Below are 27932 nucleotides of genomic sequence, written 5' to 3' on the forward strand. Positions count from 1 at the left end.
TGCACTCGCACTAAGTATGGAACATCCAATGAAAAGCCCCTAATAGGCTATTGCATAAATTTAGCTTTAGTACAAATTAGAAGTGAATGAGGTTTGTGTAACTTTGTCACAGCTCTCAACAATTGTGAACAATAATTTAATCTGTTGCATCAGTAGGGATAAGGTACAGTTTTCATTACTTTATTTAAGCATTAAAACAAAACTTCTGTATGTGTGTATATATATATTGTATCAAAATCATGAAGCACTTATGTACAAAACAAGATTATTACAATGCAAATATTGTTACTTTATTCACATGGACAAACTTGATCAATTGTTCCCATTTTGTCTAATATCAACAACACGTTCCCAAAAACTCTTGGCATTCTATGATGTCTGAGTTTCATAAAGATTCAAGTACAAGTTATGAAAGATATGTATGCCTTTGGAATGGTAATATGACAATACCAGTTACCAAATTATGATAATTAAATGCTATGCAAGCTGTATGCAGCTTAAGGAAGGGGAGGAGGGTATTCTGCAGTATCAAAAGATATTACACTATAATGGTATATGCATGAACTCTGTTCCAAGTAACACACACACTCGAGCACCCAGAAATATACATACATACATTCAATATTCACAAATTTACACTGGACATTATACATAGGTTCCAACTGGCTTTTTTTAAAAAAAATTATGGCAGTCTTTTTTTCTTTGAATGTCAGATTATTTTCCTACGTAGGCGTTAAGTAAGACAGTTTTCGCTGCAGCATTGAGTTGGATTTAAAAATTAACCTGGCTGGCTAAAAGGCAGCTGTCTATAGGGTATCGGCAAAGTTCTCTCATTGAAGCTACTAGGACAATCAAGATTTGCTCTTTAGCTGTGTCATCAGAGCAGCTGTCTCTTGCTTCATTTGCTTCAGATCTGCTGTTATACGTTCCAGATTGGCAGCTACATTTTTGGCACTTTCAGTCTCTATCTGTAATGTACAAGAAAATAACATGAAGATTTCTCAATATGGCCATAAGTTTTAGTCATTGAAGTGTAATCAATATAAAAAAAAAAAGTTGCTTAATCCTTGCACAACAAATGGAGTGCCAACTTTTTTTCTACAACCATCATATCCTACACTAACAAATCAGGTTAGTTTATAATTATTTTTAATAACTTTTGTTTCTTCAATGGTTGAAATCCTTTTAATATATTAGGCATTTTGACATACTGCATATAAATATTTTTCAAGAGCCTATTTCTATTGTTTGGCTTCCATGGACAGATGAACATTACAGTAGAGATTCGATATGTTGTACGATAGTGGACTAAAACAAACATTTATGGCTGTAAGCCTTTTAAACATACCTGATCTTCCAAGTCCCGAATTTCACGCACCGTGGCACCTGTTTCCTCTACCATTTGGACTAATTCATTGCAATCTGTGTGCAATGTAGCAAGCAATTTATATGCACGTCTAGCTGTCTCATCCTTCTTGGCATCCTGTGAAAGAAAACATTGGAATTTACAAAACTCAGTGTTGAAAGGAATATTGCCCTATTAGGGCCTCCCCGGTGGCGTAATAGTAGCATCATCACCTTGTAATCAAGGGGTCCCAGGTTTGATAACCGGTGGAGGCACATAGTGGTTTGGATCCCACTTTAACCTGTAGGCCCAGTCCCAATTAGCAATACTCTGCATAAAGTGGACTTAAAACACCAACTCAATCAATCATTTCCCTATTGATGGGAAATGCAACATTTACTGTACAATTTGAAAAGCCTGAAGACCAATAGGGAGCAAAGTGAGAAAAACATTTAAAAAGACCATGGAATGCATGAATAGGCTAACAGGAGGATCCAAGCAACCTGAAATATGTCCTCGCCATGAATCAAATCCAGAAAGGCTTTGTGGCTTGGCTTTTCTATCCCTTGGATTAATCGTGACAAACTCAAGAATGGGTGTTCCGACAAACACAGTGATACAACCAGGGTTGGTCAACCTAGAACCTCTGGTTACAGTAACCACTTCACCAAGGAGGACAGCAAAGAACAAGAAGATGGCCAGAAGAATACAAGAGATGGTAAATTTTATCAGGGTGCTAAATATCTAAAATGGGAACATGAACAAACCAATGACAGTGAACATTACAAAACTTAAGATACGAGTGAGACTTCTACATTTGAAAGTTGGAGGAAGATAGAGTAAAGGCCAGAAGAGAGAAATAGATGATACAATGTAAGATCAGAAGGAATGGCAAATGGAAAAAACAAAGAGGTGAATGGGCAGACCACAGATAAGGAAGGAAGATGCAATACAAAAATAAATGCAAGATAGGGAAAGCTAGTGTGAGAGAATAAGACAAGGTAGGCAGGGAAACTGTTCAAACCACACAAGATAAATATACAGGCTTATTACTTGCAGAAATAAATTTAATGACTGTAATTGTAACCTCATTTGACACTCATTAAAAAGACAATCATGCAAAATATTGTTCCAGAAATCACACACAGAACATTCTACAAAATAATTCATTTTCTGTGAATAACAAACAATAAACATACCCGAAATATAAGCTCGTCAGCCACTGTGAATGACCTGTCCAGCCTCCCAGTCAACTGATTTATCTCCTTTTGGAGATCTTTTGTATCAAGAAGCACTTTATCTATTTCTTCTTTCTGCTTTCTAATGTTGCTAATAATTTCCAGTATTCGGCGAGTATAAGCTGACCTGCAACAAGAAAACAACAAATCTGCACACACAACTGTATTAAGATAAATATTCAAAACAGTGGCATAAGCCACATAGCACAGGGTACATGGTCTTGTGAGAATCAGAGGAATGTAATTCCAAACTGCAGTGTTTGGTTTTTCATGTAACTTTGAAGAGCTCTATTTAAAATCAGATCTTAAAAAAAATGATCAACTCTGGTTCTCACATGATGATATTGGATACTCTAGTCAGGAGCCATATTGATCATATTAAAATGACAAAACAATGGATATGCATAAATCTTGTATGAATGGTATTGGTCTGTATATGCACGATTTTTAGGAGAAAATTATAATAATAAATTACCTATTGATGTCTTTGGTAACTTTCTCATATTCAGAGGCTAGCTGTTTATGCAGCTGCTCCTTGCTTCTGACTTCATCCTCCACCTCCCTTATCTTCTCCCTCATGACTCTAATTGCTTCTTGTTTCTTCTGCGTTTCAGTCTGGAATGAAGTAAAATTTAGTTCAAGAACTTCAAACACGCATCAGGCTACTTTCCTGCCATTTTTAAGCTATTTGTTGTCCGTAGAGTGTTTACCAAGAAAATTTCAATAACAAATTTAACTATTTCTTGTCTCAAACATGAAACTGGAATGAGAGAGGTAAAATGACCTACTCTCCTTGTGTTAACAGAGTCAAGAGAATATTTGCGCCAACAGCTGGGATAGTTCTCCAAAGTGGACAGCTACTAAGTTGAGTATGGTTTTGTACGTCATCCCCTACCATTTATTATCATCTTTTTCATTTGCTCATGAACTCAACTGCTCACTTGACCAATGGAAACAGCTTTTTGACATGAGAGTAGACTAGGATGAATATACATAGAGATACCTCTAATTCTGTACTATTAAATTTGTGAACCTGTGTAGGACATGCATGCAAACTAGAAACCTATTCCAGAAATAATTAAATGAAGAAGGGTACGTCAAGAGTAGAAAAAAGCAAAGCTTTATAAAAAAATACAATTTATGTTTCTATTTTAATTTAGAGGCTTATGAACCTTCCTGTCAAAAAGAATGCACATTTATTCAAGAGCTCTCTCCCTCTTTTTGTTATAACATGGTCTTGACATCAATGAATAATATTCATTCTGCTTTACTGGAAGCATGTAAAAAATGTACAAAAAAGGAACTCTCCAAAGACGTGAATCGAGCAACTAATCTACTAGCCAAATGTAAACTGGACTTAAACGTCAAGTTTAGCATAGCTCAGATTCAACAGATAAAGTTGCAACTTTTCACTCATCCTCACGTATTAGCCAAAAGTGGCAGAAAAGTTATGCTAAGTACCACATGCATATTAGGAAATCTTGGCTGGTTGCCATACAAAGTAGTATAACCAAATACTTGTACTGGCAATCTAAAGCAGGAGAATACCGTATTTACTCAAGTATAATGCTAACTTTTTTCCAAAATTTTTGTCCGCCAAAACTGTGTTGCGTAATATGCACTAATTCAGACAGCCAACATGAAACCATACATGGTCATTCCATGATTTTGTGACATCTGCATTGATTTTTTGTATTTACGGAAACTTATCATGTTATATATCGTTGTAAAGCTTAAATTCTGTAGTTTCTGAATATAGCATAGCAGCAGTATCCCATTCAAGATGGCAACACTAATGTGCAATCCGGTTGAAATGAACTCGTCACAAAATGTAGGAACATTATGATTTTTATGGCACTTTGGATGAAAGAAAATATAATGAAAAAGAAAATAACAATTAAAATGTATTAGTGGCCAAATAGCATGACATATTTGGAGTGTGCAAATGCCTTAATGGAAGAAATCTTTCACTGCTAATTTGAAGGTCCTGAATGTGCCCCCTATAAATGTTATGTTAGTCATGGAAAAAGTATGTATTTTGAATTTTTTTAGAAAAGTATATAGGAAATTAGGAAAAATGCATAAAAGTATAAAGGACATGTCCCACAATTTTTCACTTTGTAATGTAATGTTCTGCTACACTAACAAAATTAGTCCATTCTGGCAGAATTTATGAATGCACTTTGTACAACTAAGAAAGCTATTTCTTGCATCTGAATTATACTGCGCATTATATAAGATATATAATTGTTTGTCATTTTTCCCTATCAAAAACCTGGGTGCACATTATACATGCACATGCATTATACACGCGTAAATACAGTAACTCTAAACATACTTACAGATTTGTTGCTGTTTTTCTCCCTGAGATCTCTAAATTCGTCTATTAGAGGCGCTCGGTGTTTCTCCCACTTCGATGCTAAATTGACTAATCGCTGTGCGCTGCTTTCAACTAAAGACTGCAGCTTATTTAAATTGGCATCAGCATCTGGTAGAAGATCATATGTCCTTTTCTTTATCAAAAACTTTTCTTCCTTTTCCTTAATAATTTTATCTTCAGCCTTCTGCTCTTCTTCAAACTGTGTAAAGAAATTATAAAATTATTTGTTTAGCATTGCATTGGTAACAATGGAACGAAATTAAATGTTCATTTTCCAGAATTATCATAACTTGTTCCTTCACTATTGGAAAATTTTGAAATGCATAATGAAAGGCAAATTAGCAAAGTTATTTTCTTTTTTAAAAAATGTATTTTCAAGGTAAATAAATTTTAAGTTACATAAATAATTTGTTGAGCCATGCTTATACAGGAAGTATAAAAAAAAATACTATGCTGTACTTACTTGGTTCATTCTGGCATTAAAAATTTTTGACTCCATTTGAACTTTCTCTATCCTTTCTCTAATCCTCTCTATGTCATCTTTCATTGCATCCACTTCCTCCTCCCTCTTCTTATGGAAGTCCTCAGTGCTTCCATTTTTCAGTCTCCTAGGAGTGATGTTTGGCTCTGTACTGTCTTCCTAGGTGAAGAAACACGCAAAAAACTAATATTTTTATATTAACAAGATATTAGACCCCTCCCCCCAAAACACACACATCTACTACACTGAATCAAACATACATCCTTACAAAACTTGTGATATGTCACATCATGAAAGGTCAACTAGGACACAAACTTTCCTCAAAACATATTTAATTTCCTGGAATATTCATCCTGCCATCTTGTCAATGTAAAGATTAGTTTAAATATGTTGACATATATGTAGAAGCACATACTTTTGGTAAATAAAAAAGCAAAATTACGGTACAAAAACAGTCGATTTTGGGTTCAAAAGTGGTAAATAAAATACAACTTCTGTTATAGCAGTGAAAAATTGGTTCAAAAGTGGGGTATAAAATGACATTTTGGTTTTAAAATTGTGAATATATTTTTAAATTTGATTTAAAAACTGCACTTCTTACACAAAATAAACATATCCCTTCTAATAGCACATTTATGTAGTTATCAGAGTATTAACTTTATTCCTGTATAAAGGGGTCCCTTTTTGCTTCTCAAATATTTACAGCAGAATTAATCAATTTTCCCTGAATTGCATAACTCACGGGATAATTCAAACTTCAGAAAGTGTCACGTCGGTAAATAAACTCCAAATTTCGTGTTTGAGTCTATTTTGCAGTTCATTTCGGATTATTTCATAACAAAACAAGGTAGGAAAATGCACCTCACACCTTTCAGAAACATGAAAAATTAACATTACAATGTGTTATTTCACATCTCGTGTTTTAGTCAAAAATGAAATATGCATGCCTCTACTTACATGTATTACAGCACTACATAATAAGAAATTATCTTAAATTGGTGGCTGTACCAATACACTCACTAAATGTGAAATATGCTAATAAAAATACTAATATTTGCAGATATAATAAAATATTAATACTGATAACCATTAATGTAGAAATCCAAAATCCCCAAAATTTGTTAAGTCCACTTTATGCTCAGGTAGGTTAATCAGGACTGCACCTTAAGTTTAAAGTGGGATCAAATCCCGTGCAATTATGTACCTTCACTGGGGATCGAATACAGGACCCTTTGATTCCAATGCAACAGTGTTACCACTGTTCCATCAGGGAAGCCAACTGAATTATATGTATGACCACATGATGATGATTAGATCAAAGGGCACTCGAAAGAATACCCATGCCCAGGCAGACTCAAATCTGGAATCTTCAGTGGTGAAAATTTGGTTTAACACAAATTGTCAATTTATATGTACAAAAAAAGTATAAGAATTTTACTATTATTTTCATAATAAAAGCATTAGTAATTTACATAAACAGATATACCATGGTTTTTCTTGTATGTACACATTGCTTGCATTGTAGAATTATTTTCCTGTAGTTTACGGTTATTACAAGCATAAGAAAACAGTTTTTCTTTGTGACGTTTCAGGAGAACACACGGTCATGGACGTATTTAAATTGTAAAATGAATCACATTGTCGCATAAAATTCACTTGCGAACCGATGAATAACAATGCAATTTTTTTCTTTGATCTGCAAATTAAGACAACTGACTTAACAATTCAAACATCAGTCCATAGGAAAAAATTAGCGGGGGAAAAATACATCCATGCCAATTCAGAACATTTGCGTATAACAATGGATAAGATATTTTTAAATTCTTTCCTGAGAGCACAAAGACTATGTTCTAATAATGAGGATATCAAAAATGAAGAAGAAAGGCTTTTTAATATAGCAAAAGAAAATGGCTTTCACACTAACAGAATAAACCAAATCAAAAAACAGTCGCAAGAAAACTAAAGGAAAAGAGAAATACAGACAAAGATGAAAAATCTGTTGAAAAGAAATTTGTGTGCATTCCATTCCACAAGGGATTCTCACATAAAATTGCAAATTTTTTTTAGAAGTTTTAATTTCAAAATTGTTTTTAAATCACCAAGAAGTTTGGAATGTACATTTAATGAATTCAAAATGAGAAACTCTCTACCAGATGTAGAAACCACAGGAATATATAATATAAGTTGTTCATGTACAAAGGATTATGTGGAACAAACAGCAAGGAAAATGGCAATAAGATGGCATGAATACGATTTGGACATTATAAATCTAAACCCAAGAACAGGTTTGTCAACTCATATCATCGAAGAGAAGCATTTGTTTTAAAAGATTAACGGGAAACACAGAGTTGAATGTCTAGGAAGCTTCGTTCATTGCAGAAGAACACTGGAATAAATTAAATAATGAAAATGGTAACATAGATCCAGTATGGAGTTTTCTTTTTCACAAATGGAGTAAGCCACAGTCTTTAAAATTTAATGTAACAGAAAACATCAAGAGACTTTGTGAAAACAATGATGAATTTGAATTACCTGATGATATTTGGGATTCATAATTTAAAAAAAATCTGAAATAAAAATAAAACAGACTGCTTTTTTAACTGTTAAGTTGCTATATTACAACAATGTAACATTGACAACATCCATTATATAATGGATTATTTTTGTTTAAAAAATTACTAACCATTGTTATAACTGTATCTTTAGTCAAAATGAAAATAAATGTCTGATGAAAGGAGCGTGTGTTCTGAAATGTCACAAAGAAAAACTGTTTTCTTATGCTTGTAATAACCGTAAACTACAGGAAAATAAGATATACCATGCCATAGTAATAGAGGAATTCCAGGTTTGATATCAGTGAAGGCACATAGTGGCTTCAATCTTACTTTAAACTGCAGCTCCAGTCCCAATTAGCCTATCTGTGCATAAAGTGAACTTACAACAACTTTGCTCATTATAAGCTGATTAGGGTTTCAACCCTAATGCAGTTCTATTTCCTATTACAAAGTAACATCTTTTTCTAGAATTTTAAATTAAAAAAATCCACGTGTAAAATACATGCCCTCTACTTCTCATATATACCTTTGATGATTGCAGTCTTTTAGTTTGGATAAAGCGTGGACTAGGAACTGGGGTCTTTCGTTTTCCCTCTTTGGTCTGATGTTGACTTAAACTCAATTTTTCTTCAGAGGAACATTGTTCCAGGTCTCTCTTAATACACTCGGCAAACTTCTCTAGCAATTGTTCTTTCCGCTTTGATCGGTCCTTCTGCAATTATAATACAAATACATTATGATAACAGAAAACATTGCTACAATGTGAAATTGCTTAATGTCTGCATAAGCCAATAGCATTAACAGTACTCAAACAACGAGTAAAAGTAGGAATTACTCTTTAAATTCTTTTCAGAAAATTGAGGGAGAGAGACAAAGAGAGGTGAGGGGAGGACTTACTAAATGTATCATGTTTCGTGCAAAATAAAACTGATGCTATGAAAAAAGAGGGGAGAAGAACAATATATAACTACTTAACCTGAACACTTACAGACATATATCTAACTTATATAGCATATATGAAATACAATAAGGAAATATTGACCTTAGCAGATAAGATTGAGATGATGTTTGGTTATTTTATGCCATTTTTTCTACTCATTTGGAAATTTCAACTTAAAGAAACATAAAGTTTAACCAGGATTCAAGACAAGGGCCTTGGGCTTCACAGTACATTACTAACACCTACACTATGTATGGAGTTCAATAAAAAAAAGTCTCGAATAATTATTTCTGGTGTGACCGTTTTATGAATGTACATGTAAGATTGCTTATCTTACATAATTATTTGCATTACTGGGAAATAAATATATATTCATATAGTTTACTCTGATTTCATACATAAAAATTAAGTTTGCAGTTATTGTCTATCAACAATTCAAATGGAAAACATTCAAATACCTCCTCAGCACTGCGCCCAGATTTTCTTCCTTCCTTGGCATTGTGCTCCTCTGCTAACTTCCCAGCATTTAAAGAAATGACAGACGGAAGAAACTGTTCTCTTTCACATGGCTGATCAGTCACCGGAGGCAAGTGGTGGACATAATAATTTCGTAGGTCTACAAAATAAAATATTCAGTATTAACAATACTACTTTGAACATTGCACAATACATCAGAATGTATTTTCTTTTGCAAATCAAAGTACAGATGGACAAAACCATACTGCAACTGAAACACCCATCAGTGCAGAGAACCTAGATTTCAACATAAAGCATGATTTAGGTAGAACCAATTACTTGTTACAATATTTAGTCTCTTGTCCACCTGATATAGTCGCTAGCTAGAGGCGTAGAGACTGTGTTAGTTTCCAGCCTCGGTCACACACTATTATCTCACGATGATAGAGATTGTACTGGGAGATAGGCATTTCCAACAGCTACCGGGAGATAGGTACTACCATCACAGTATTACCATTACTCTCTACAAATAGATAACATCAGCATGCTAGTACACTCACCGATACTTTATTGATCTACTAAGGGCCAGTTTTTCAATGTCCTGTTAATGTCTCTGTTAACTAACTGCCAGTTGGAGATAACAGCCAGTCTTAACCAGCACCGGGTTTTTCAATGTGAAAGTAACTGCCAGTTAACTAAACCATGGTTCGTTCTCCGAAACAGTGTGTTGGCAATTCTGAAGCACGGAAATTACAGGAAATCGATCTGCGCGCCATCTGTTAGTATAGATTCAAACCGCGTCGACTGGTGCACAGCCTGGCGTTTAAATATAGAACTACAAGCACGCCGCGCTCGAAAGCACGTTATTGCATTGTGAAACGATAGGAACAATGGCTGCGCATCCATTTTGTATGCTTACGAAATAAATTAACCAAAGGCAGCACTACAAATTTGGTTTTCTTCTAATAAAGGCCAATTCCACGTTGGGGAAATGATGTTATGAGGCACAAGCGCAGATACTTTCTTGTAGAAGAAGCGTGTAGAAATCGAAAGTCGAGACATTAATAATAACGGTTTGTTTATATAAACACTATTATTATTATTAATATGTAAATATTGTACATTTGACTGCATGCTTTGTACCTCTCTATGCATGTTGTTGAGAGAAAGAACATGATGTCAATAGTAAGCATGCTTTCTAAACTTCTAAAAATATGAAGGTACGAGTAAAAATAATTTTAAAATTTACTCTAATATTTATCCGAGAAGATCATTCAAAATAAAGCGTGAATTAAATGCAATACACGTAATAAATAATTGACAAGAAAAAAAATACCCTTGACCAGGACTCGAACTCGTATTACAAAAGACATCACGCTCCGAAAGGTGGTGCCGCTAACCACTACACCAAATTACCAATTGGGGACTGTCCCGCCTAACCGGATATCCTGGCCACAAATTCTCTAACACAACCTTACCAAGTGAATTCTAGCAATTATGCTGCTTAATTTCCATATTTGCATGGACGTTGGTAAGCTCTGTCAAACAAAACAAGTCTTTTTCTGTACAAATTTAAAAGTTTTATGAATCATATCTTGTTTAATCTGACAGTGAAGTTGCGAGTGTGGAACTCCGATAGATGCATCGGGCAGCCATGTTGCTTCGCAACTTCCAGTTAGGCTGGTAACTGCAAGAAGAAGTACCAGTAAAGATAATCGCCACCAGAGTTCCAGTTACGAGCTAACTGTACATTGAAAAACCGAAATTTTCACTAACTTCCAGTTACGTGCTAACATGAACCTTAACTGGACATTAAAAAATCGGCCCTAAGAGTGACAAATGCATAAGGAGTTGTACATGTTGTCACATCCATTGTCCAAGGTAGTGAATACTACTAGAGCCCACAAGAGAAGCAATTTTTTTCTAACATATTTTTTACATAATTTGGATTTTTTCATGAAAAATATGGAAAATGTCATCCAAGAAAAATTGCAAATTTTACCACAAACAAGTGTCAACACAAGTCATATTTCAGGAAAGAAACAGTATCTATGAGTTTGAGCAAACCCCCGGGGGTTCTAGAATTAATTGGTGGAGCATTTTAATATGACTTCTGACATCATGACACCATAATTTACGTTCATGTTGTTATTTTTACCTGCTGATATTTCTCGTAGTGGATCTTCCTGGCTTGAGGGATATGAGAGAGGGCAACTTCTATACGGATGGGTGCTCTTGTAGCCTTCTCTTGTCCACGAGCTGCCGTCATGCCACCGAATTCCCTTTCTTTTGCAGTAGTTAGGAATCCAGGGAGTCGAAAGGCATCTTTTCACATGGCTGCTAATTGCTCTCCTCAGCAAGGCACCTTTCCCTGAAAAAAAAATTGAAACTAAAATACCATGCAAAATTCTTATTTGAAAGTGTTTTTTTGTTCCTTGGTTTATTTGTACAACAATGATAAACTTCTTATCTCTAATCAACAAATATCTTATTTTATTCTCTTTCTGATAATGAGTTAGTAAATTAAATAAAATATATCATATTTTATTATAATCTTATTAATATACATAAAAAAAAGACTGTCAGTCAGTCAGTCAAAAATGCAAAATGTACATATCCCGCATTAATTCTATTTTCCAAAGACACAAAATGCATCCTGTCAGGTTAGAAAATTGCAGGTAAGTAAATGTATCCAAAACTCCATAAAATCATGATAATTACAGAAAGCACTCATGAACTCATCATCAATTACATAATTTGCCTACATTCATTGTACCTGATGGTTCTTCCAGTACTTTTTCCGACTCCTTAGGCAACTTTTCAATAAGGAACATGAACAGTTTCCGAACATCTGTTTCACTGGAATATAGGAAAGTTTGGTATCCTATTTCACCTGGGTATCCTAGATCCTGGAAATATATAATACGTTTTTAGAATGATTCAACTTCCTATGTCTACCAGACCATACCAATGTACAAACTACATGAAAATACTCAAGATATTTTTCACAATCCATCCAGCATTTCTCATCTAATTAAAAAAAAAAAAAAAGGTCTGAAGAATAACATAAGAATCCTCAATTCTGAAACACTGGGATTTTTTAAAAAATTCTAGATTTACAAAGTTATTCGAATATCTAGGTCAAGGAGAAAGAAAAAAATATGGTTGAGACTAGAGTTCTGCAGGGAGAGGATTTCGATCGAAAACAAAATAGTTCATACGGACGACACTAGATAGCATGCAGGATTGAAAACTTCTTCACTTGAGCGAATAATGCGAGCGTTAGAACAGGCAAAACAAACAGTATACACTCGAAGCCCAGTAATATACGTAAGCGTAATTTGACTTTGGTAGTGAGTCCTTAAATGTGTATCATGAAGTGAAAGATGCAGTGAAATTGAAACTTAAGTGAATGTAGTCATCATCTCCATATTAAAATGTAGTTTCGTCTATCTTACCAATACACAGCGATACATGAAAATGAAATAAATAATTGTGGGGTGAAACTACGATTATTGTCACACTAAAATTGCATTCCATTGTACATGCTTGAGACTAACAAATTAATTCAAATTTTTCGGTGCTTTCGCACATATGGCCATTTTGCACCTTTCAATGTATACTTATCTAAAATTCTTACTTAAATGTAAAAAAAGGGATGTAAAAAAGCCCTTGAATAGTTAAAAGTGCAAGGTTATAAACTGACCTGAACAAGACAAACACCACATTTAAAACCTACTATATACTAAAAACTTCCTCACAGACAGTGGAGAGCAGCTCTTCTCAAAAAGCTAAAAAAAAATTGTAGAACACTGTCATCTAACAACAGGGATGATAAACAGCCGAGAAAATTAAAAGTCTGACTGAGGAAAGTAAAATCAGCACATTCAATAAGAATATGCTGAATACTTAAAATGATGTTAGACACAACACATTGGAGGGTTCAGCCCTTGCAGTAAGTGGTCTTGTGTGAGATGGCTGTGTCCAATATGCAGCCGAGTTAGAACAACTTTGTCTTGATGGGAGGGACGGTACGATGAACGACATGTACCAATAGTGGGCTTAATAGCTTGAAGCTTGTTTCCTGTTACGTTGTCCCACTCTTCCTGCCGAGTGTCACGAAGTGAACAAGTGCAAGGAAGTGAAAGTGATCCCATGCAGTACACATTCAAGATCTACTGCTGACCGACTACTACTCAGAATTTCAACATTCATTCTTGAAAACACGCTACAAATAATGACTGTGGAAAAATAAACTGGAATCTCAATATGGTAGGCACTGGATTCTTACCGAGCATGTTTGTGCCAGACTGCCTCCAAGGCGGAATCGAGCTGACATTGAAGGTGGTAAGGTATGAGGCAAGCCCAACCCTGGTTGAATTACACTGAGGCATCGTACTGCAGCTTCCACCACTAATTCTGTTGTAAAATGCTTTAAAGAGTCCACCTCTTCCTCAATGTCACTGAAATAATAACATTACCATGTATTATTATACTATCACACTAAACAACTACTGAAAATAGGCATTCGAGATGGAAACAAATCTTAAATGAGATATTACCACTTTGTATCTTTTACAAAAATGAGTTAATATGTTTTGAGGATGCTTGCTACAATGGTAAAGGGGTCTGATATACTTGATGATTTTTGAAAAGTGCATAAAAGAATGGTAGCAGTATTTTGAAGTTAGGTATTGAATGTTAGATAACATTTAAAACTTCCATTATTCTGGTATTATCATATTGAAAGTAGCAGTTCTGTATATTCCACCTGAAAAGTAAGTTCAAGGGACATTTCACATTGAAGCGACAAGTGATAGGATATTCATGTGCAGTGTTTCTCAAATGCTGGGCCGCTGCCCATTCCGGGATCTGGTATCAATTATACTGGAAGGGCGGAGGTTCTGCTGAAAGTGGTTGACAAATAACAATCCTAATTTCGTATTTGAGCTGTGAGTTTTTGTTTCTTGAGTCCACTTTATGCACAAATAGACTAATCAAGATTGGACCTACAGTTTAAAGTGTGATCCGCACTACTAAAAAATACTAAATACTAAACATATCTGGATCCTAAGAAATGGACGTAAAAATTTTCTCACTTGCAATAGTATGTTCCGAGGATGTGTGTTTGGCACTTTACTTAGGTGAATGTGAAGTTTTATACTATAGCTGCATTACAAGATATAAGTGACATTCATTAATAACATTATGCTTAATTTAAAGCAGGTGCATCATCGGGAACAAAAATATATATCGAATCCGCATTTCTAACTTCTTGTCACACGAAAATTTTACTTTAACAAGTTAAATTTGCACTGAAGATAAAATCTACATAATTATTGTTATGGATTACTAAAATAATTATATTTACCCCAAGAAGTGGGGGATGGGGTGGTGAGGTCTTTGAAACAGGAACCGTATAATATTATCGGCCTGAACTTAAGAATTTCTAGCTAGGGTTCTGTAATGTCTCATGAAACAATAATTGGATCGGTCATACCGCTGGAGCATGCTATTTGGCTTGCCAAAGTTGAATTTTCTATCTTTATCTTAAGTTGTGTAATAATTTGTGTTAAATACTCAAATTTTGAGTTTTATAAACCCACTCACAAATACTATTTATATGCATATTTACATAATTTAATTTACTACATTTAACCAGGCGCGGCTCGTGCATAATTTTCCTGGGGGTTCACCAAAATTATGAAAAGTGGACTTACCTAAACCTTTTGAGACACTACACGCTTTGGTTCGTAGAGATAGTTCTGGGAAAATTATCAAATTTTGGCCGGTAGATTACTGACAAAGTTGATTTGCTTTATGTTCAGATAACAGTGACAGCACCAAGGACTGTGTGTGTAGGGGGCGATCATTTTAATTTAAGATTTTCGTATGGTATTGTATTTAGGGGTATCTCAGAATTCAGAAAATATTCTCGCCTCAATTTTGTCTCTTCCACTCTTGCCAACACTTTTCTGGTCCCACCACTGTCAAATAGACTGTATTATTGAAACTGGATCCTGAACCTACAGTTAAAAAATACAAATATCTGCCTGCTAAAATGAGTATGTATCAGTAATCGAACCCAAGACCCCTTGATTACAAGATAATTCTTATATAACTATTCGAAAGTATATCGCTAAATCAAAGCGATTAGATTTTATTCTATGCAATATGTTAACTTCTCGCACAGCAACAACTACACTCCTTCCAATACACAATCCACCTCACTTCACTCAACGTATCACTATGCCATATATATTTCAATCACCAGCCACGCACTTCAAAACAAACTAACAAGTATGGAGACAATGACACGTAACAAAGTTAAATGCGCGCGTCCCTTCGAACACCCTCTCGCGCTAGAGTATAACTGATCGCACGAAACCCAAACAACTTTTTGGTCGTCTTCTGACGTAAGTGCGAAATGCCTTCATTGTTAGGTTAGGCTTGAATAAATAGCAAATATTACATTTTTGGTCAAGCACGGTAAAGCCCCTACAATTGCAGTGTATATATTCTAAGACAACTAAACCTAAAAAGCCTAACATGTCAACGAAAGCATTGTCTGACGTAAGAAGGCCAAAAGGTTGTTTAAGTCTTGTCCGATAAGCGACCACTCGCCCTCGCGCTATTTCTTGACTTTTCGGCTCCTTCCACCTGAAGTGTTTCCATCTTAAAGATGAAAACTCTGAATGTGTAGGCAAGTTGTTTTCTATCATATTTATCTTATTTGTCCCATCATCTTTACTTCTAGCTTTCGTTCGGTCTTACCTCTACATTTGTATTACACCCTCTTCATTAATCTAATAAGTCTTGTAAAACATAAAAATACAAAGAGAATGCCAAATGAATTCAAATTGAAACACATGGTGCAACACTGGAAGAGAGAAGAGCGTGATTCACTCCAGCTCGCTGGTGATCCTACGAACTGCGCATGTCCGTTTTGACGAGACGGCCTTCCTCCAGTCTCAGACTGTATGTATTTTCGCCATATGTACGCGTCGAGCTTCTGCTAGCCGTCCTAAGCTTTTAGCATGGTAGGGGTTGCCTTGCGGAGGTTCAGCGGAGACTTTGCACGAAACGGAACTAGAGGGGAGCTGAGTGGCTCTGGCCGCGATTTCTTCTTCTCACTAAGAGAATTTGCCACTCTACGCTTATGAACATCTCAGTTATTGTTTATTTTGTATATTACTGGGGGTTCACTGCACATTTGCGCTATACAGCCAACCGCGCCTGCATTTAACCAATCAATGTGCTAGCTTTGGGTTTTTTTGAAAACGAATAATTAAAAGATATGGAGAGTTGAACATGGTATTTCACTGAAATCGACATCAATTATTATGTATTCATCCAAACTATTTTGGGGGATTATGATGAACGATTGTAGGGGCAGTCTTCAGTGATGGGCACCCCTGTTTAGGTAGGAGGGGCAGATCAAGTATAGTATTCAGTAAAGCTAAGGTAAGAGTTACTTTCGGTAGACACGCTACGGTGTCATAAAATACTTTGTGGGGATTACAATTTGGTTTGAGGGCTCGAATGATATGATTTGGGGGGGGGGGTGAATGACATGATTTAGGGGGATATACCATTGGCTTTGGGGGGGGGATGGGCACCCCTGCACTGAACATCAAACATACCACAATAATTTCCATTATTCTCATGCCACATATGATGCGGATTGATCAATTGATTTATTGTTTTAAGTTCACTTTATGCACAGGAAGGCTAATCAGGACTGGACATACAGTTTAATGTGGGATCCGAACCACTGTGCCATGTGCCTCCACCAGGTATCAAACCTGGGACCCCTTGATTAAAGGCAACGACATTAACATACGATATGGAACATGTCATTTTGATTACAATAGAATATAATCATCTTGGTTATTAACATGGCTACACAGAAGTGAGACAATGTATAATCGTACATTCTTTTACAGTCCTGTGTCAAGAAATCAAGAAAATTATGTCTTTTAATATCATATCCTATGCTTTGGTATAAACATAAGAATTAGAAAGTAAAATTACATATTGTAAGACTTGAAGCTTTCCTGGCGACGAATGATGAATAGATTCTCTCGGGCTATCGACCAGGTAAGTTGTGGAACATATTCCAAGCTTTCGAGAGCTAACGTCACTCTCATCTTCAGGTAGAAGTGCAGTTCTGAGTGTCAACCCAGTGTATATACTTTGGTGGAGGGGGATCCTGGTGAAGACGGTGGACCAATTGGGTGGTGCATCTGCTGCATGCACGCATCTGGTTAACTAACGCTAACAAGCTGGGTCTAGTTCGAGCCCCGTGTCGTGATTAAGATTATCTTTTTCTTCATGAATGGCTATTGCTTTCTTTATGATGTGGTCCCAGTAATTTGAAATTTTGGCTATGATTTCTGTATTGGTGAAATTTGGTCTATGTCCCTCATTGATTGAATGTTCTGCTAGATCAGACTTTTCAGGATGGAAATACTTGATGTTGCTTTGGTGTTCTTTACAGCGCTGTTCTATTGCCCTACCCGTCTGGCCAATGTATGCTTTCTCGCATTTGCAGATAATACGGTCGACTCCCGGTGTTTTGAGTCCTAACTCGTCCTTGGGGTTGTGTAGTAGGCTTCTGATTTTCGGAGGTGGTTTGTGAATGGTTTTTATGTTATGTTTCTTGAGAATTCGGCTTATAACTCTGGAGAGACTGGCTGTAATGAACAGATTGGCAAAGAAGAGGCATTTAAACCTACTATTGGTAAAGAAAGTCTTCATGAAATGAGTAATGATAATGGTATAAGATTAATTACTTTTGCAACCTCAAATAATTTTATTGTGAAAAGTTCCACTCTGAAACATAAAGATATATACCTGGTCTTCTCCAGATGGTAAAACTCATAAACAGATAGATCATATCCTTCATCATTGATAAAAGAAGGCATACTAATATAATTAGCGTTCGTTCACACACAGGTGTTGACTGTGCTAGTGACAAGTGGCCCAACCAGAGGGGGCTTTGCCCCCCCTTCCCCCAACCACCGATGGAAATGAGTTCTAGGGGGGGCAAACATTAATGGTCAAATGTGCCTGCAGGGGGGCAATTACCGCCCACAACTTCAAACATTTTGCAAATAAAAATACTTTTCGTAAAATTTTCTTGCTCGCTTCGCTTTTCTGAGTCTTATCAAGTTCAGAACTATAGATAAGGGGCGGCGGGAGTTAGCCCTGGGTGCCTAACGATTGCTTTGTCGTTTTAAGTCCACTTTATTCACAGAAAGGCTAATCAGGACTGGACCTACAGTTTAAAGTGGTATCCGAACCACTGTGCCATGTGCCACCACCAGGTATCGAACCCTTGATCACAAAGCGACGATGTTACCATTACACCATTGGGGAGGCACAAAAGTTGTAAAAGAGAGAAAGCATTGGCGTCCCATGAAATTATATGTGCCCTATTAAATCAATATTGTTTATTGTGAGATGGATGAATTGGATGTGTAATGTATTTAAATAATATATGTATGTTGTACATGTTCACGTCGCTTCATGTTGCATATATGTGAAACATATTGTGCGAGTCATTCCATGTGAAATCACCCAATTTTAAATCAATTGGTTGCTTGACCATTTTGTTAATTTGTTATATTTTCACTATAGGTGGTCTTGCTAGTGACCTGCTCAAAAAGAATTTTTTTTTTGAAAAATCTTCCGCCATCTTGGATTTCTGCTCATTTTTCATCACTGCGGGAAGCAAAAATGAGCGTTTACAAGGGTTTTGAAAAAAGGTTGCTGTGTGATTTCTATTACAGATGGAATGTTCTAGTTTTCACTGCCTGAAAGTAGAGATTCTGGCCTTTCAGAAAATGTATATATATGTAAGGTAAGATTTAAGTAACTGGGACTTTAATGGGTTTCAATATAACCATCGTAACGGGAAATTTTGCCAATTTTAAAGGTCTGTAAAATCAAAAGGGCTTGAAACCACAGGATGGAATTCTTTTTGCAAGAACTATGAGTGGAAGGCTTTTCAGCCATGGTGAAACAAGTCCGGGGTTGTAAGCCCTTCTCTCAGATTTTTAGTTCCGAAATCCGAAAATTTCCAAAATTTGTGAATTTCAAGGTCAAATATCTCTAAAGGGGGACCTGCCAAAAATTTGAAATTTTGGCCATGGATACTCCTACTAGTACTTAGTAAAACCTGTGAATTTCATTTTGGGGTTCACACCGATGTTCATGTTACAGGCTGTCAAATATCTCTAAAAATGACATCGTGAAAACATAATAATAAATAGGCTTAAAGTGACCTGATTTCCATTATTTTATAATTAGTTATTATATAAGGGTAAACAGAAATTAAAATAGATAAACTAGTTAGTTACTAGTTGATATATTTCAATATATACTTAGTGTGCTTTTGTTAATAAAAATCAAATCAAAATCACTTTTTGGATTGAGAAGACAAATGTTAGTACACAAACAAGAGTACTATTATGTCAGTAAGTATATACAAGTTGCATGCACATGTTTCTTAAAGGTTTATGAATATCCAATACTATCAAACCCTACTCAATACATCCACTCTGGTACATAACAATTGTATGTGAAATATAACATAATATATACAACAATTGTCTGCAAAATATAACATAAGCTACATGTAAAACATGACAAGCATTTAAACGTTTGAGAATATATGTATTCAAGTTCTTCCTCTATTTTTTGTATCCCAGTTACATATACCACTGTGATATACACAGTTTACAATTCAATATATTACATCACAATGACATTTACAATTCCATATATCACTACACATAATACAACATTACATCAATATATATATATATATAAAAACACACACACACACACACACACACTCTCACTCTCTCTCTCTATCTACACATGGACCTCAAAGTTACAGGGGATCTTGTCTGTCTCTCAATCCATGGAGCCATGAAAAAAAGATAAAAAATATCTGACTGGTGCGTGGCCCCGAAAACACTGATTGGCACGGAGATGATTGATCAACGGACTATTTCTTCTTGTGCTTGTAACTTTAGTGACAGTTCTGTGTTTTTCTGTTGAGTAATGGTGTATGTTCTCCCAGTAACAGTGGTGAAGTCACATGGTGTCAGAACATCAATTATATTGTTCAACTTCACCCAAGCAACATCATTTCTTTGTAAAGTAAAGCTCGTTGATGGTCCACCAGGATTGAAGAACATCACTTTAACATCATTGTTTTCTTTTGACATTTCAATTACTTTACCTACATACCACCTGTTATTGTAAATGCAAACGACATTGTCATTTTCAATTATTTCATTAAAATGAAATATTCGTGGTGAGTCATCAATTCTGAACTCTACATGATTAATTTGAAATGATGCAGATCTTCTACTGATGAGAAGAGTTGAAGAGTCCTTGGGTATGTAGCAGTGGTGATCTCTTGTTCCTTCAAATCTATGAGCTTCATTGAAGGGGTCATTCAGAAACCCTTGCTCATTTTTTGTCACTTTCAGTCACCATGATGAAGTTTATCCTTTAATATTTTCCACACAAAACTCATACATGTCCTTTGGTGTAAGAATAAGGCCCTTAGTTGGTCGCTGCAGACTTGCCTTTGCCACAAGTCATTTTACCGTCCCACCAATCTCATCACAAGGACCCTTGCCATGGCTTGTGGCAAAAAAAATGCCACTCAGCTGCCACAGCAAAGTCCTGTTTATGCTTACATAAGTTACAAAAATTCTTTCTGTTCTTATATTGGGCTCCTGAGCCATATTGAGAAATAATAAATTTTCTTTAGATTTGGGATGAACGTTTGAACAAATGGAATCAGCTGCTTTTGGAAAGCGTAAACAGCAGTTGTGTTGTGTACAATGCAGTCACTTATAATACAAATACTTTTGATGCATAGATCATCTGAAGAATTAGTCTTAAAGTAGACACAAAAGGGGTGGACAGTAGCTTGAGCGTTAATCCAGTGGTAACTCTGGATTTCATTTTGTACAACAAATGTGCAGTTTTCAGAGAAATCACCAATCACTACACATTCATCCGGAAAAAGACTTTCTTTCATTCTTTTGCAAAATTCTGATTGACTCTGAGCAATAAAGTGGTGACATTTTAATTGCAGTAACTTCGAAGCTAAATTTTCTTTAAACTCTGAAATTGTTTCTACAACAGTGATCAAATTGCAACGATCTGTTGTTATCCATTGTTTGTAAGTAATTTTTTTTTCGTCGTCATCATCAGAATTGTCCAAATCAGGATTCAGTTCATGTAATTTTAAGTATTGTGTAATTGTAATTGTAAACTGTGTATATCACAGTGTATATGTGACTGGGATACAAAAAATAGAGGAAGAACTTGAATAAGTATATTCTCAAGCGTTTAAATGCTTGTCATATTTTACATGTAGCTTATGTTATATTTCGCAGACAATTGTTGTATATATTATGTTATATTTCGCATACAATTGTTATGTACCAGAGTGGATGTATTGAGTAAGGTTTGATAGCATTGGATATTCATAAACCTTTAAGAAACATGTGCATGCAACTTGTATATACTTACTGACATAATAGTACTCTTGTTTGTGTACTAACATTTGTCTTCTCAATCCAAAAAGTGATTTTGATTTGATTTTTATTAACAAAAGCACACTAAGTATATATTGAAATATATCAACTAGTAACTAACTAGTTTATCTATTTTAATTTCTGTTTACCCTTATATAATAACTAATTATAAAATAATGGAAATCAGGTCACTTTAAGCCTATTTATTATTATGTTTTCACGATGTCATTTTTAGAGATATTTGACAGCCTGTAACATGAACATCGGTGTGAACCCCAAAATGAAATTCACAGGTTTTACTAAGTACTAGTAGGAGTATCCATGGCCAAAATTTCAAATTTTTGGCAGGTCCCCCTTTAGAGATATTTGACCTTGAAATTCACAAATTTTGGAAATTTTCGGATTTCGGAACTAAAAATCTGAGAGAAGGGCTTACAACCCCGGACTTGTTTCACCATGGCTGAAAAGCCTTCCACTCATAGTTCTTGCAAAAAGAATTCCATCCTGTGGTTTCAAGCCCTTTTGATTTTACAGACCTTTAAAATTGGCAAAATTTCCCGTTACGATGGTTATATTGAAACCCATTAAAGTCCCAGTTACTTAAATCTTACCTTACATATATACAGGGTGACTGGTAATTAGATGTATTCCCTGAAAGGGGTTAAAGTAGAGACAATTTGCAATAAATTTGACCATATGATACCCCGTCCGAAAATTAGTAGTTTTCGAGATAATCGAGTTTCTATTGTTTTTTCTAAAAATGACAATTTTCCACATAAAAAGATGAATTGAGAAAAAACTGATAATTGTAGGGAACTTATTTAAGCGTTTTCTGATAGCTAACAAACAAGTGGTTCGTTTAAAAAAAAGTTTTTTCCAAATAACAATCACATATAAATACCGGGTGGGTCTAAACTTACAAGTGATGATAAAAAAATGCACTGTTAGTTTACTTGGCAACGTATTAATAACAAAAATGGTATGACACGAACCGTACAAATTACTTAAATTACTTCCTTGAGTCATCAGCTATCCAACAAGGTACAAATGTTGCTAACATTTACATTTGTGTACAAGAAATAATACTTCATTCATCTTCATGTGTATGGAATCAACGAACAATACAATTAAAGAACATTACACGTCTTGCTCAAAGTGGGCACCTCCGTTACGAATGCAGGCACGCAGGTTTTTACGGGTCATTTGGTCTGTTAACTTGTGATGTGATGGTGGCCTTGACGTGTTGACCAGCTGTTAAGATCCTCTCCCTGAGCTCTTCTTGCGAGTTTACCGGTGCCTTGTCATATGGCTCCAAATGTAAAAGTCGCAAGGCGTCAAATCGATCGGGGAATCGAGCTGGGCAGTCATCATGCTGATAAATCATGTCACGTCTTGTAGCTAGAGGCACATCCTCCAACAACATTGCCATCCCGTTCCGCAAAAAATGTTCATAAGTGATGCCATTTAAGATTTGGGGCAAGAAAAATGGCTCGATGAAATGATTGTTGATTACGCCCATCCATACTTCTGCCTGGGCGTGCGACAGTGGCTGGATGAAAAGTACCCAAAGAAATGGATTGGCCGAGGCGGACCGATTCCCTGGCCGGCTCGATCCCCCGATTTGACGCCTTGCGACTTTTACATTTGGAGCCACATGACAAGGCACCGGTAAACTCGCAAGAAGAGTTCAGGGAGAGGATCTTAACAGCTGGTCAACACGTCAAGGCCACCATCACATCACGAGTTAAGAGACCAAATGACCCATAAAAACCTGCGTGCCTGCATTCGTAACGGAGGTGCCCACTTTGAGCAAGACGTGTAATGTTCTTTAATTGTATTGTTCATTGATTCCATACACATGAGGATGAATGAAGTATTATTTCTTGTACACAAATGTAAATGTTAGCAACATTTGTACCTTGTTGGATAGCTGATGACTCAAGGAAGTAATTTAAGTAATTTGTACGGTTCGTGTCATACCATTTTTGTTATTAATACGTTGCCAAGTAAACTAACAGTGCATTTTTTTATCATCACTTGTAAGTTTAGACCCACCCGGTATTTATATGTGATTGTTATTTGGAAAAAACTTTTTTTTAAACGAACCACTTGTTTGTTAGCTATCAGAAAACGCTTAAATAAGTTCCCTACAATTATCAGTTTTTTCTCAATTCATCTTTTTATGTGGAAAATTGTCATTTTTAGAAAAAACAATAGAAACTCGATTATCTCGAAAACTACTAATTTTCGGACGGGGTATCATATGGTCAAATTTATTGCAAATTGTCTCTACTTTAACCCCTTTCAGGGAATACATCTAATTACCAGTCACCCTGTATACATTTTCTGAAAGGCCAGAATCTCTACTTTCAGGCAGTGAAAACTAGAACATTCCATCTGTAATAGAAATCACACAGCAACCTTTTTTCAAAACCCTTGTAAACGCTCATTTTTGCTTCCCGCAGTGATGAAAAATGAGCAGAAATACAAGATGGCGGAAGATTTAAAAAAAAAAAAATCTTTTTGAGCAGGTCACTAGCAAGACCACCTATGGTGAAAATCTAAAAAATTAACAAAATGGTCAAGCAACCACCTATGGGTGATTTGACATGGAACGACTCACCATGAAAGTTAAACATGTTAATGTAAAAAAGAATTATATTTGGAATGCATTTATCAAACATTTTCCGTTATTAAAAAATTGTCTGTGTGCTTGTTTTCCATTATTAATGTGAAATTGAACGTGTTGAAAATAACATCCATATAGTTTGTTCGAACACAAACGCTTTAGTACCAACTTCTAACCCCCTCTTGCATAATTTACGAAGGTAATAACATCTTGATACTACTACTACTACAGAGCATTCCCTGACATTCGCTACGAGACTCAGCGGCAAGCGACCCGGCGTCAGCGCTTCTCTTTCTCGATGAATGGGGTCCACGACAGTCTCACGCTACAGTCTGTTTTTTTTTTCGCTCTCCCTGCTTTCGCTCTCTTTCCCTTTCTGTTGACGTTGCAGATTGACGCCACTATAATCCTCCCTCGGAAGTTGTGTTGTGTTGTGTCGTGTCCGTGTGTTAAAGATTGTGGCTTAATATGGCACCACAAAAGTTTACATTACAACAAAGGATTTATCTTGTCGAGTGTTACTTCAGAAAGAGGAATTGTGGAGAAGTGCGACGACGTTTGGCAACGAAATTTCCTGGTGTTCCAGTTCCACATAGGACCACTATATTAAACCTCGTAAAGTTTAGAGTAACAGGGTCAGTTCTGAATAAAAGTGGAAAGAAAAATGGGGAAATCTATAAAATAAAGAATACAAAGACAATCCGCACACCATCCGTGAGTTAAAAGAGAGTATTGTACGAGAAATCGGGAGAATTACAGTAGACGAACTTGCATGTGTAAATGCCAATTTCCTTCGGAGATGCCAGGAATGTGTTTCAGCAGAGGGACATCATTTTCAACACCTTCTGTAGTCAAGGTTAGTACACAATATGAAAACTGTAATTTTAATAGCCGACTGTAGCGGACCCCGTTTATGAGACGAGGGCTGACACCAGGCTGCTTGCCGCTCAGTCTCGTAGCGAATGTCAGGGAATGCTCTGTACTAATAATAATAATATGGTGCTGAGTTTGAATCCCAACTTGGGCATGGATGTTTGTGAGTGTCCATTCATCAATTTCATCATATCATCACTCATCCCCATCTTCGTAAATTAGCCAAAAGTGGTGCAATAAGCGAATTAAAATAAAGAAAATCAATAATAATAATGTTATTATAATAATTATTAGCATTATTATTAAAATTATAATTATTATTGGTACATTTATCCTGGTACTTGCCCCCCCCCCCCCTCAGACAAAAATTCGTGGTTGCACCTCTGCAATTGACCATTCCTAAATTAAGAGAAAGACTCTCGGTGATATATCATAAGCAACAAAATCTAAAAGCTCTAAAATTTAATACAGGAAAATTTGCTGATGATAGAATTAAGAAAGATTACCAAATTAAACTGTCAAATAGATTCGATATTTTGCAGGATTTAAATGATGATGAAAATATAAATGAATTTGTTTAGTATGGAATAAAGAAGAAATCCCTCAACAGTGGAAAGAATCCATAATTGTTCCTGTGTTTAAAAACGGTGATAAAACTTTATTACTCAGGATTTCTGGTTTCAAGACGTGCTGCACTAATCACTCTCCCATAGAGGGTGAGAAGTACAGAAATAAACTTATTCAAAATGTATGAATACTAAGATCTCAAACATTAGTGTCCTAACCAAGTTTCATAAGTTCGCACTTACTCTTCAGATGGAGAAATATTAAGTGCACCAAACCTAACTAATTGCACACAAAAAGAAAAATTAATGGATTACGTGCCCTGGTCGAGTTCATAGAAACTAATACTTTAATGTGCAAAATTATCTCAATTCCTTCAAGTTGACTTTAGTGTAGGGTGACCAGATTCTACTGTAATAGAGTAAACTTTCAAATGTTTGGTAACAGTATGGTATAGGGAAAACACATTTCACTCGTTCATTTCGTCATGTTTTACATTCATACTTACCTATTATGCATTGTGAAACATTGCTTAAGGTGGGTTTTATTCAATAAATACTTTCGTGGTTAGGTTAGGCAGGTAAGGTTTGGTTCCCCTAGCATTGAAATAAAGTCCCTAAATGCATTCTACTAAGGTTCCAATTTACTTCTACATTCATTCCCACGGTTTTATGATATTTATTGTCGCTTGTCGATGGAGAATATTTTGTCCTTGAGAAGTACGTAAGATAATTTCCAAGTTGCTTTTTCAACATAAATAACTTTTTTCGAATTGAAACGGTGCTCATTACTTTAAGAAAGGTCCAAATTTTGTATGACAATGATTTCCAAAATTCTAGATAATTAGTCTTTGTGCTAGGAGAAATCATAAAACAATCGGAACCGTTACCTGTATTTTTTTCCAGGTTCGAAAACCCCACGAACCATGCATGGATAGCCCCACAAACCATTTACAAATAGCCCCACGAACCACGCACGCATAGCCCCACAAACCATTCTAATAGTCCGACGAAACATGCATGGATAGCCCCACGAACCATGCATGCAAGGTTAGGTTAGGTTCTGTGAGGTTAGGCATAGTTAAAATTGTCATGTTCTGGCAAAACGATGGCGAGTTTGGAAACACTGACCGGGGGTTACGTCATTGAAGACACGGAACATTTGGTTCACGTAGTCGAACGTAATGGAGGCAAGAGGTTTTGTGCATCGGAGAGACATTAATGTCGAAAAATACATGATTTACCGGCCGAATAAGTTGAACCAAGGGAGAAAACACTTCCACGAGCTTTCAAAAGTCTACAGAAACTCAGTTCCGTAAGTAGTTTCTCCTGAAAATTTGAAGAAATGGGTTTTCCCTATACCATACTGTTACCAAATGTTTGAAGTATGACAATTTAAAGAGGTTTAAAAAAGCGAATTTTGCATTGGTTGTATATCCTTGACTTGTTCCAAGTACAGCCATCATTATAGATGAAAATGGTATTTTTAACGAGCTACTGCAAAAAAATCTATCAATAATTAACAAATATTCGTTATATCCTACATGTAGTCTACACCCACATTAAACTATCAGATCTGAAATAGCATAAATCATTTTTCTCTGGCTGTAATTTACTCTATTATAGACAGAAATCTAAAACGGTATGTACGAATAGCTACATACAATACAAAAAATGCACATAGAAAGTGGGAGGAACTATATATTTTTTAAGGTTCTCTCATGACGAACATTTTTAACACACAACAGATAACACTACAGTCACCCATAGGAACTATACTAGATTTAGTTAATTATTCACTGTAGTTCAAACTAACCATCCTATTTGCCGTAACGAATGTATTATGATTTTGTCAACCTCCTCCATATCGTCACATGAGCCTGCCACAGAAGATATGGAATTG

General features: G+C 35.7%; 1 protein-coding gene across 1 annotated transcript; it reads right to left on the reverse strand.

The window, feature by feature from the left end:
- Positions 1 to 203: 203 nt before the first annotated feature.
- LOC145985355 (coiled-coil domain-containing protein 22 homolog) lies at positions 204 to 27931 on the reverse strand. Its single transcript, XM_083119269.1, has 12 exons — positions 27846 to 27931; positions 13687 to 13858; positions 12172 to 12304; positions 11554 to 11766; positions 9398 to 9555; positions 8526 to 8711; positions 5427 to 5603; positions 4926 to 5162; positions 3059 to 3198; positions 2545 to 2710; positions 1349 to 1483; positions 204 to 968 (listed from the first exon to the last, which is right to left on the reverse strand). The coding sequence occupies exons 1-12, from the start codon at positions 27893 to 27895 to the stop codon at positions 852 to 854; spliced, it is 1884 nt and encodes a 627-aa protein (XP_082975395.1). The 5' UTR covers positions 27896 to 27931; the 3' UTR covers positions 204 to 851.
- Position 27932: the final 1 nt, after the last annotated feature.

This window comes from Lepisma saccharinum, chromosome 3, assembly GCF_977018435.1.
Source record: "Lepisma saccharinum chromosome 3, izLepSacc3.1, whole genome shotgun sequence".
NCBI lineage: Eukaryota > Metazoa > Arthropoda > Insecta > Zygentoma > Lepismatidae > Lepisma > Lepisma saccharinum.

What these genes read in the sequence shown, in the direction of transcription:
- LOC145985355 (XM_083119269.1), bottom strand. Translation starts at nt 27,895, where the DNA reads ATGGAGGAGGTTGACAAAATCATAATACATTCGTTACGGCAAATAGGA. An exon ending in AAAGACTGCAATCATCAAAG is followed by an intron (nt 5,604 to 8,525) that starts GTATATATGAGA and finishes TTCTTCACCTAG; the next exon opens with GAAGACAGTACAGAGCCAAA. An exon ending in GTTACCAAAGACATCAATAG is followed by an intron (nt 2,711 to 3,058) that starts GTAATTTATTAT and finishes TTCTTGTTGCAG; the next exon opens with GTCAGCTTATACTCGCCGAA.